At 41.9% G+C, this 12453-nt stretch overlaps 1 protein-coding gene across 1 annotated transcript; it reads right to left on the reverse strand.

Annotated features, from left to right (window-relative positions):
* Window positions 1-4067: 4067 nt before the first annotated feature.
* On the reverse strand, window positions 4068-12010 carry LOC125373351. Its single transcript, XM_048384373.1, has 2 exons — window positions 10783-12010; window positions 4068-4348 (listed from the first exon to the last, which is right to left on the reverse strand). The coding sequence occupies exons 1-2, from the start codon at window positions 11716-11718 to the stop codon at window positions 4157-4159; spliced, it is 1128 nt and encodes a 375-aa protein (XP_048240330.1). The 5' UTR covers window positions 11719-12010; the 3' UTR covers window positions 4068-4156.
* Window positions 12011-12453: the final 443 nt, after the last annotated feature.

Below are 12453 nucleotides of genomic sequence, written 5' to 3' on the forward strand. Positions count from 1 at the left end.
ACTACGACTTCCTGTCTCCTGTCTCCTAGCTATAGCCATGTCTCGAGAAGCTTCTACTGTCGGAGTTCTTGTTAAGGCCGATATCATTGTCATTGCTGTTCAAAGATATATATGGTATCAACGTGCGCTGTGCAGAGTTTCCCTATGTTCTATGATCTAATTATCGTTGGTTGGAATCCCACATTCGGCCTGATTCAGAACAATGGTTTGTCAGCAAGACATACATGCCAGTGGGTTCAGCAAAGTGGTTTACTTCCTTGTGGACACCAGTTGCTGCTCGGAAAGCTTTGATCAGTTTCAAGTTGTCGGAGCATGTTTCCTATAACACGTGTGGGAGACTAGGGACAAAGCCCTATCTTAAACGTCAAACATTTAGGCGTCGTATTACAGACATACATATACATTTAAAAATTGACTTTCATTTTATGTGAGTCTATTGGAGTATGAACCTTCAGAGTGAGGGACAAACTGTATGGACGTCGGAGCTTGTTTGGCCCTCACTCTATAAAGGTTCATACTCCAGTGAACTCATTCCTTCGTTTTGATTACTCGGATCGGTCGTGGAGCGGATATTGTGAACGATGGTGCAGTCAAACACTCTGATTTTTCTCAATGTACACTATCACGTTGAGTTCAAGGGTCAATTTGACCAGGAACAACGCTTAAGTTGACATTTGAGCAAGGGAATACGTCGAATTGTGTCGTTCATACACTTATGAACGTCAGTTTTGGAGTTATTTGACCGACCTCTCATCCAATGGAAAAGCCGTATGTCATGTTAACTCCAAATTATAAAAAAAATACATAACTTATAGTAACTTCAAATATGTCAAAAGGACAAGCACCCTTATATATTAGATTACGATAATCGACACAAAAGACGACTGGTCAAGTCAAGGTCAACCCGAAAAAGCAAAGCCCTTCAAATTTTGAGTAAGAAGTTTCTTACTTAAACGACAGCTCTTCATCACACAGAAACGCTTGCTCCTTGGAAAACCCTCTATGATAATACGTTAAATATGTCATGTCTTTTGAAATTACTGCAGGTACATTCTGACTCGTCAGTCAGAGGTATCAAACCTCTATAACCATCACACCGCGGATGCTAATATGTATAGAAAAGTACTCGTTTCTCATTGCCGGAAGAGGTTTTTAAATACTTACATATACAATTATACGTTACAAAATGCAGACCATGTTTTAGACTTTGAAATATGGCGCTAGTCCCTAGCCGACTGTGACGTAATATGTTAACGTTGTCTTATCAAATGTCTGTGCTGCACTTTCAATGCCTGTTTTATCTACGGTAAAGTAAAATTATTTTGAACAAAAAATGTTATGTAACACCAAACTTTGTTTAATAGCTATTATCGGTGTTCACTTAATTCAGTTGGAGAACCCACTTAAAACATTGATCCAACTCCCTGTCGCTTTGCACAATACCTTAGCTGAATCCAAGGAGAATGGAGATACACATACGGTGATTTTAAAGCGGGGCTGGGTTAAATTAATGATTGAAACATTGAAAACACAATTACAGGAGCATCTGGGCTTGAGTCAGACGACCCGATAGATACCATAATTACATACCCCGAAAGCTCCCATCGCAAAGACATAGTTATATTTTAACTACCAGACTCCCTGCCTCCGACTTCTCAAACGGTTTGCCCAATGTGGTCGCAACTGGGTGCTTGGGGACACATTCTACCCCGGGTACGCAGGGGACACGTCCTTTCATGCAAAGAATTGTTTTGCATTCTTTTTTGTTGAACACCGAAAGACAGTGTTGACATTGTATCGAACTCAACTTAATTAATTCATGTGGCATGGTCATTGTTTTAATTCGTACATGTACAGGTCCAATTGGATATGCCGACTGTTTGGTTGTCTTATTTTGCTTTCGTTCCAAGATATACAAAATAACTTTATAAGTCTGACTGACAATATGACTCCAACGTTCATCACTTGTCAAAATACAAATTCGTTGTCTCCTTTGATACTTACCCTTTTGATAATAATTAAACACCTAATTATTGATCTGAAATGAAGTCGAACTTTTCTTGGATCCCTTCGATTTCAACTAAACAGTGTTAAACTTTAATAAATCTTGTACTGTCATTTCACATTTAATTCGATAGGAATTACCTATAATAGTTATTGTATTTGATAGATTATTAATATGAGACGCCAATATAATTTCTAGCATAATCACAGCTTTATCTCTATGACGTGTCGACAAAAGCATATAAGTTTCGAAATTGTTATTTTTCGAGGATGCACGCAATCGGTATCTCAATGCATCAAAGTTTATTACCCAAGAGGAATGTTGTGTGTAACCGCATGTCCTATACATTCCGAGTTGTTTTTGTTTCTTATCTAACTTAATTTAGTTTTTGTAGGTAAGTTTTTTTGCATGATTATGTTTTTCTTGCGTACGTCTCGCTTTGTAGCAAACACTGCTGTTGGCGGGGGGCCCCCTGTCATCCACTGTAAGGTATAGTATGATGACTTCTTGTCTCCTCTATCCGTGCCAGTTCTCAAGAAACTTCTACTGCTTGATCTACTGGCGGAGTTCCTGGTTAAGGCCAATGTCTGTACCGACTCCGATCTCCCGCTGTGGTATACATCTTGCACCACTTTGTAGTGGGTAATATTAGAGACACTAAACAGATTTGAACGGCATTAACATCGCGCGTGTGTCACAGACTATAGTTCCTTGTCGATTGTAAACTTTAGTTGATACCACCAGTCAATACGCCGTGATCGTTGGTTTGAATTCATCACTCGCCCTGGTCATGCCCTTTGGCTTCACCAAAGTAGCAAAGTAACCCATGCTTGCCGTAAAAAAGCGACTGTGCTTGTCGTAAGAGGCGACTTATGGGATCGGGTGGTCATCAGGCTCGCTGACTTGGTTAATGCATGTCATCGATCCCGATTGCGTGGATCGATGTTCATGATGTCAATCACTGGATTGTCTGGTCCAGAATCGATTATTTACATTCCGCCGTCATATAGCTGGAATATTGCTGAGTGTGGCGTTAAACAACAAACAAACAAACAAAACAAAACAAACATACCAAAGTAGCAAACGTCTCGACTCGCATCAACACGGCTTTCGTGAATTATTAAACTGAGATGCGGTGATTTAACGTAAATACTAATCAAGACAATACTCACAAATCAGGTAAATGACAAAATAAAATAAAGCCTAATTTTCAGATGTGGAAGACCAGAGTCAAGACAAATGGTGTCCTTCGTTATTCTCAACGTCAGTGTATATTCTGTGTCCACATTAGTAACGTTTCTCACATCTACATGACAACGGTAACATGAGTAGGAACAATACGGGGAGAGCAGCTCATATTCATGATCAACATGTCCTACAACGACTGTCACACGAAATCAAGTGTCTGTATCCGAATACATATTTTCTGCTTCTCAACGGACATGACTGAGATGAGTTGAGGTGAAATGGGGTTTAACGTCGCGTCCAAGATTATTGCACTTATATAGCGACGTGCATGTACGTGTATGTGTTTGTGTGGCAGCTTGTACTAGTCCGGACTGATGCCGATTTATAGTGCTAGCTTACTGAGATACCATGCCGCAGTTTAACATGAATACCCCACTCAGACACAGTATACTGACTCCGAGCCGACCAGTCCTTGTTTTAGTTCCTTTATGCCGAGCGCCAGACAGGGTAACAACAAGTACCATCTTTTAACGTCTTTTGGTATGACGCGGCCGGGGATTGAACCCTGGACCTTCCGCTCTCCGGGCGAACGCTCTACCACTAGACCGCGGAGGCGGTTGACTGAGATGAAACGTATTCAAACCATGGCTCTTGTTTCAAATCGGGGATTAACCGACTGTCTAACCAGATAAACACCTGACGGCACTACTATCCAAATAAAAAAGAACATGTGATTCTGCACATAAAATTCCATTCGCAGTAATAACATTTTCACGATTGTTGATACGGATATTGGGGGAGATGTTTATATCTCCCATCGTGCCGGCAGATGAAGTTGTGTATGAAGGGATTAACTGGTCTTTTGTGACGATCTTCGGGACCATTTTGCCGCGAACCAGAATCAGAATCAGTTTATTCTCAGAAACCACAAAAGGTGGCACAAGAGCATATTACAATAAATAATTATGCATATGTACAAAAAGCAGACAAGATGGCAATTAATAACAACATGTGATTACCTAGCATTTTTAATACCACTACACAATCCGACTCCTGCCAACTTCCTGAACCTCTTATAGAGTCGAACATCGTCACTCCTATGGCCAGTTGTGCGTGTGTTGCGCACGTAGCGCAGCGAGTGATTCGAGTAGAATCCTGAAAAAATGAAACATCAGTTTTCAAACAAGTTCATCTGCTCATCAGTTTCTATTCCTTTCGTCACTTTATAATGTCAATAAAACTAAATAGGCTCAGGAGGTGACTGGATATTAACTAGATAACATACCATCGGCCGATACCTTCTTTATTTACCATCAATTGGTTCATGATCGCAGCATCGCAGAGCAGTAAACATTAGAATATACTGCCCTCAAAAAGTAGGGGATAATCGAAAATAAATATGACGTACTGAACACAGGGAGGATCCGGATACACAGAGTGAACCTCTGACACACTGGCAGCTGGCCTCCGAACAAGCATTGCAGTGACGTTGCATACTCCGTTTTATCTCCGTCGTAATCTATAAGGGGTTTGCTGCTTTTCATCTTGAAGGGCCAGGCCAAGTACCGGAAAATCTCTGGATGGTGGTCGTTGCCACTGTACAGTTTGCGAAGCACAACCCATACGTGTTATCTAAGTAGAGGCAACGTCCGCTTCCAATATACGCTCTTCAAAAAAAGAAACGCACAGGTAGATTTTTAGTCAATGTATTGTACTTATAAAGTCGATATATTTAATTTAATATCATAGATACACATATGACATTTTGAAGCTCCATAGTCACATGTTGTCGTCGTACAAAGGCATTGAAAACTGTTCATTGTCATGTAACTTAAGGCCACAAGGTTGCGCTGAACTCAGTATCTCGTGTGACCGCCCCGGGCAGTAATCACGGATCTGCATCTCCTCGGCACTGACTAGATAAGTGTGCGAATTCTGTCCTGCGGAATTCTGCGCCATTCTGCTTGTAACGCGTTGGTTAGTTGTGGGAGTCTCTGCGGCGTGTTCTGACGTTGACGTACACGTCGATCGAGATCATCACAGAAGTGTTCGATTGGGTTGAGATCTGGAGATCTCGGCGGCCAGGGCAAGACGTTGATGTTGGCATTATGAGGGTAGTCCACCGTGACACGAGCTGTTTGCGGTGGAGCGTTGTCCTGTTGAAACAGCTCCCTCTGGCGGTCAATGTTTGGTAGAAGGTGAGGTTGAAGAATTTGATGATTCATGTAGCGATTTGCTGTCAAATATCCCTTAACCACAACCAAGTCAGATCTCGTGGTGTAGATCTCGTGTGGCGATGGATCTGTTCAAAACAGGAACGATAACTGGTCTCCTGGGTCGGATTTCAGCCTCGCAATGATGGTTATTGACAGTCTGGTCCGATATCCTCCTCAAACCAGGGATGCGTCCTGCAGTCTCCGTAGCTGTGGCATAGCGATGACTTAGGTGGAACAGTCGAATGCAGCGATCCTGAGCAGGGATGGTAACTCTTGGTCGGCCGGTTCTCGGACGGTCTGTAGTGGAGTTGAAATGTGTGTAACGGTCCCAAAGGCGACAAATGGTGCTGTGGTGGACGTTGAAGTGGCGTGCAACAGAAGACTGCAATTCCCCCTCTTTGGATACGTCCTGTGGCGATGTTCCGAAAGGCAGCGCTGAGTCTCTCCTTTTTCGAACTTGAAAAATGTTGACAATTGAATGACAAATTATTGGCTTATGCTTGCCTTTTTATAGCCACTACCACGAGTTACGAATGCCATAACTTGCACGTGCATTTTGCTTTACTGTATTCCTCCAAGTGTGGAAACAATGCCGTTTAAGACATTGCAAAGCGACAATGGCTGCGTTTTGACGCACCGTTTGTCGACTACCAGGTCACCAACATTTTCCAATAACATATATCCAATTTATATACCGGACTTTTGTGTAGTCAGGTTCAAAGAACTACACGCTACCTGTGCGTTTCTTTATTTTTGAAGAGTGTATAGGTTTGTAAATAATTGAGTGTGGGCCAGGTAATCCAGTAATTGACATCATGAGCATCGAGCCTCTATAGGTGGTCAAGAATGATGTCATCAAGGTGAACTCTGGTTGGTGTTAACAACACAAAGGCCAGTGCAGCAAACAACACAACATGACTGGTGTCGATGTTTTTTCGGGTAGTAGATACCAGTGGTAGATGTGGAGTTCTGACAATATTAATCAAGATGCATGATCGCAGGTGGCTGATGGCGTCAGCACACCTTCGTACAACCGGCATCGAAGTCCAACATCAATCGGGATTCATCGCTGAACATCACATATACCATTGGACATCACCCCTTGGTGTTTACATTTCACAAGTTGCGGGATACAAGCAAGCATGCTCTTACCATCAAGATGTCAAAGAGCGTCATACGACTCTCGGTCAGAAGTTGTTTGATCAAGGTTACAACATTCAAGGCCTCAGCAAAGCTTTCAAAACGTTTTACGGTTGACATGAGGAGGACATTTCAAAATTTGAAGCATCAGTGACAAAAGTTATGTCCGATGCAATTCTCTATTTTGACATGTATCATACGTTCCCTTGCTTTGACTTGCCTTTGCATGTGTTTGGGACGGTAGCCATCGGTGGAGCAGGATACGCTCACCTTCTCGCGAACACCTGATGTCATGACTATTAGATAGTGATTAATAAAAACATGTTCATGGTATAGTCGGAATCGTTCAATCGACTCAGAGATATCTACTGAATATGTAAAGGCGTGTGTCGCATTATTTATTAATTATTTAGGTAATAGCTGTATGAACAACGTTAAGGCCAGTTTACTCTTAAGAAATGTGCCGAATACAGTTATTTTTTCAAATACATAAGATCATTGTACTATGTCTCTGAACTAGTAGCTTGTACACCCCTTCAAATCAAGTGTATAATGTACCGATAAGAGAGAGGTCATGAACATGCCTCGAATGTGGCGCGGGTAGCTTGGCATGCCTCACACGTTGTATTTACCAAGGAGACACGAATTATGACGTGGAACCTTGAGTGCTTTAGAGTGAAAAGTAAGAGTGACTGGTTGAGAGTGACTTTCGTCTGTTGAGAAGGTGTTGTCATTCCACGGTACATGTCCTCGACTCCTGTGTATTGCCCCTTCGTGGGGTTTCGGGGGCACGTGGGGCCCAAGTATGCCGTGCATGTCGTAAGTGTCGACTGAAGTTCTTCGGGTGGTCAGACTCGATGACATGACTCATCTATCATCCTACACGATGGCATTGATATTTGCACATGTTTCTAGTGTTAGTTTACCTGCCCTGACTTGATTATTTACAGACCGCTGTGGTAAAGTGCAATACTACTGGCTTCAGACAGCATTCACTCATCCTCTATTGTCGTATTCCGTGATCTAGTGGTGGAGCGTCCGCCCGGCCGCGTCATACCAAAAGACGTTAAAAGATGGTACTCGGCATTAAGGGGCTAAAACAAGGACTGGTCGGCTCGGAGTCATGATCAGTTCACTGTGTCTGAGTGGGGTATTCATGTGAAACTGCGGCTAACTCTATAAATCGACATCAGTTCGGACAAGTAGCTACATACACACACACGTGCATGCACATCGCTATATAAGTGCAATAATCTTGGAGGCGACGTTAAACCCCATTTCACCTCACCTCACCTATTGTCGTGTTCGGCTGTGGCCGCTCTCTAGACTTACATCTTAATCAAAAGTAATCTGGCAAACGGGTGAACAAGATGCCTAAAGCGCCACATAGTGCTGTTCAAAGTTGCGTCCGTTACGCGTGTCAGAATCATTGGTACGAATCCAAGACTATGACTATAATATGTATTAGTTTGGCAACAGCAAAACCATATGTATGATGTGCATCACCTGGGTATTCCTCCTACATGAAGCTGTCACACTTTGATGAAACTGAAATACTATTCAAAGCAGTGTTAAGCCCACATCTTTCATTCACTATTCTGGATTGAACGATCCCAAAACTACAGGCCCTTGTGTCGTTGCCTAAATATTTCTAGATCAATTAATATCAAGAGTGTCAAAAATGCACACTCCGTACAACACCATTCTGCTTATATCGCTGTTTCTAAAGTTTGTTTGTTTGTTTGTTGTTTAACGCCGCACTCAGCAATAATCCAGCTATATGGCGGTGGTCTGTAAGTAATCGAGTAGTTAGCGACATGAGCATCGATCCACGCAATTGGGATCGATGACATGCATCAACCAATTCAGCGAGCCTGACCACCCGATCCCGTTAGTCGCCTCTTACAACGAGCCGCCTTTTACGTCAAGCATGGCCATGGGTTGCTGAAGACCTATTCTACCCCGGATCTTCACGGGTCCTGTTTCTAAAGTGTAATTGCAAATCAGGCACAAAACCCTTGTCTTGGGTGATTATTCTATCGATTCCAATACATGACTCCTCCAAAGTCTTTATTGCTATGATGGGCGGTCGGGTAGCGTAGTGGTTAAAGCGTTAGCTCTTCACGCCGAAGACCGGGGTTCGATTCCCGTCATGGGTACAATGAGTGAAGCCTATTTCTGGTGTCCCCTGCCGTGATATTGCTGGAATATTGCTAAAAGCGGCGTAAAACTATACTCACTCACTTTATGAAATAATATCGACCGAAAGCCGTCTACTCGCCACTTTGAAGCCAACCGAGCACACATGACCGACATCTGACCCGCGCAGAAAGGCCCACGTGCAACGAAGCAGTTTTGTTTCCTGATCATGAGGTGCAAAGAAAGGACACATTGTTTACACCATTGGATATTATTTCATCAATATTGATTTGGAAAATGCATGTTCTTTCGTGTTTCTGCTATCTTGAGAAAAGGCTTTGCTTAATCTTAGCGATGTGTATGACAAAGCAAAACTTACTTTCTCAATCTCAATATATGTTTACGAAGGAATGAAATAAAGTATAAACAGACAAACGTCAATAAAACACGGAGACCCTTTCGGGTGTGAAGTCTTATGCTTTACTATACAGGATATGCGAGAAGAGCCTATCTATAGGGGTATTCTTCACGTCGTATGGTGTTAATATTACCGAGTATACCGTGCACCTTCTTCAAAGTGTAGACACTCCTTGATATATCAATAATTCTCTAAGTGACTTCGCCGAGTGTCCTTGTCCTGATAACGATATTTTATAACACTACGTAATAAATCATTTCAGACTTCAGGAGAAGGCCAGGCTTCACTCATAGAGTACAGTAATATAAATATACAACGAATTCTGGGGAAATATTTGAAAATTGTCCTGTCATGATCAACAGGTCCCATTTAATCTTATATACTTTACAGTGTGAGGGGTAGCAACAAAATCATCTTTGGCCTCTATCCAGCGATCTTAAACTTGGTGGGGTGAAGGGGAATGGTCATTAACGTCGCGTTCAAGATTATTTCACTTGTATAGCGATGTGCATGACCGTGGGGGTGTGGCTGATTGTACCAGTCCTGACTTATACCGGTTTGATAGTGTCGCAGTTTAACGTAGATGCCCCACTCAGACACTGTAAACTGACTCCTAGCCAGCCTCAATGCCGAGTGCCAGGCAGGGCAACAACAACTTACGCGAGATGACCAAAACGTCGAGATTATCGTCGTAAATGAAAGTACAATCTTTTTCAAATCATTGTGAAATAACCGATTTCTTATTTACTAAATAGCGATCTATAAATGATAAACATCCCAGCTTGACCTTTTTGCTTAGCGTTTACTACCCGCATCAAAGTTGTTCATGCATGTTTAATTCGAGTACACGTTTATGGCACTGTATTCGTTACGAAATATAATATCGTAATCACATTGTTTTGTTTCGATTAAACAAGCGTTATTACAACTATCCGTTTTGCCCAGCTGCGTTCTTGTGACGTGTATGCATGCATCCCTCCCAGGGACCTGTGAAGATCCGGGGTAGAATAGGTCTTCAGCAACCCATGTTTGCCGTAAAAGTAGACTTACGGGATCAGACTCGCTGACATGGTTGATACATGTCAGCTTATCCCAATTGCTTGGACAGATACTCATGATATTGATCACTGAGTTGTCTGGCCGATTATTGAAAGATCGCCATCATATAGCTGGAATATTGCTGAGTGCGGCTTTAAACAACAAACAAACAAACAACAAACTTAATGAAATGGTCATATTCTTTTTGTGACTCAATATAATCAATCGGACCACAAAGACATATTTTTACTAAAGGTAAGTACCAGTCAAGTATAAACGCACTAAGATCACATCAACAAAGCTCGTTAGACTTGACTTCGACATTTCAATAACAACAGAAACATAAATGAAACTTATGATATATCTCATTACAATTGCCATAAGCACAAGCATTATTACAACATCAAAGTAAATGCCTGCATTCACATCCCTTATGATGTCGAAGTGGTTGTTCTTTTGTACTCCACATCATGACATGTCTCGGTCTTTGTGGAAAATCCACATATTGCAAGGTGACGCACATAATCAGACACTTTATCCTGGCTGTCTTGGAACCTCAGCTTTTCAGATGTCAAAGCGTTCTTCAAATTACGAGTCGGGTTGTAAAGAGATACCAATTTACTTTCAGCAGGGATCACCTTGGAAGGATCGTCCAATGTTGTCCTCGACCTCAGAAAGGAATATTCTGGATTACTCCATCGTACTTTCTTGCCCGAAGCTTTCTTTTTGGATAAAATGGATGAACTGACACTGTTATGCCCGTGCGAATCTTCCCTATTATCCTGTATGGAAGCACCAAAGTCACCATTCCGTACATTGTCAGATATATCTTGTTTTGAACTGTCTTTTAGTTGGTGAAGATGTGAACCATTGTCAGCCGCTTTAATCCGATCATCCTGTTCCTTATCAACGTTCAACTTAGTGTGATACTGTAAATCCGGAACACGGACAGGACTCGTCTCCAGCCTTTTATACCCAACTGTACTCTGTGCCTCTCCGATGTAACGTCTGAGACTGCTATTTCTGTGCAAGGAGGAATGTGTAGTTTGCCTGGTCGGGGTAAGTTGTACCATCGAGGTTTGTCGTTCGGGTGAAGACGCTACTATGCATGATAAAGTGTCATCCCCAACAGGTGAACATTTCAGTCCAGTAATATTTCCCACATGTCCCGACTGTATTGACCGATGACGAGGCATCTGCTTGTAGTTTCCCCAAACACAGAACTTCAAGGGTGTTAAATGAGGAAATCGTGTTGAATGTAACCGGAATCTCAGCGCATCACATCTAATCACCCGAGATGAATGCTGTTTATGTAATCGGATGTCATCCAGATCAGAATTTAACTTACTCTGTATGATTTTGTTTTTCCTGTATGCATCTCTCTCATTATCGCTCCAGAACACAGCGGGTGGTGGCAGTCTCCTCTCGTCCACTGCAAGGTGGAACTGAGACTTCCTGTCTCTATCCGAGCCATGTCTCAAGAAGCTTCTGCTGCCGAAACCACTGGTAGAGTTCCTGGTCATTGCCAACATCTGTCTCGACTCCGGCCGTCTGCTATGGTATCCATCGTCCATCCCTCGTTATGTGCGGGGATAATGCCACTAATTATCGTGTCTCTAGCTAACGTGGATGTTAACAAAATTATTTTAAAATAATCGTTTTTCCAAAACGATTGTCGGATCCTCCAGATCCTCAGTATTCAGTCTTCAGGCGTACGCACAATATAGACAAAGCTACCCAGACAGTGTAATGTGTGCGTCTGGACACCTACCATTTACCTTGGGCTTATATGAGACACCCATAATCATTACCTAGATTTCAAAATCTTTATCTTGTTAATATACTACGACCCATGCCGAGGAGTAAGGAATACGTACAAGACAAATGATTAAATAATCTAGCTAAAGTACCCTCTCTTGTCAATAATCAATAAAGTCGATATCGATGATTAATGGCCACGTATCGATAAAACAAATAATATAGATGCATATTATATATATATTAACCAGATGAATATTACAGTTGATAATATTTTTCTGCTTTGATACATACATATACTTACAAATCCTGGGTACTTCTTAATTTTATTATTTTGATTTACATGAGGAGTGTAATGAAAACGAGAGCATTAATTTGACAATCTATACATAACTATTATTGTTCAATGCTGGGATAGATTATTAATGTGTTCTTTCAACGTGACAGGATGTTGTGTGTGATAACATGATTACGAACTTGAAAATTTAAGATGTTGCTACCCAAACCTCCATTCAGTTTATGTATATCAGATCCTTATCAATTCAAGCCGG

This window comes from Haliotis rufescens, unplaced genomic scaffold, assembly GCF_023055435.1.
Source record: "Haliotis rufescens isolate VD_foot unplaced genomic scaffold, xgHalRufe1.0.p SCAF_5, whole genome shotgun sequence".
NCBI lineage: Eukaryota > Metazoa > Mollusca > Gastropoda > Lepetellida > Haliotidae > Haliotis > Haliotis rufescens.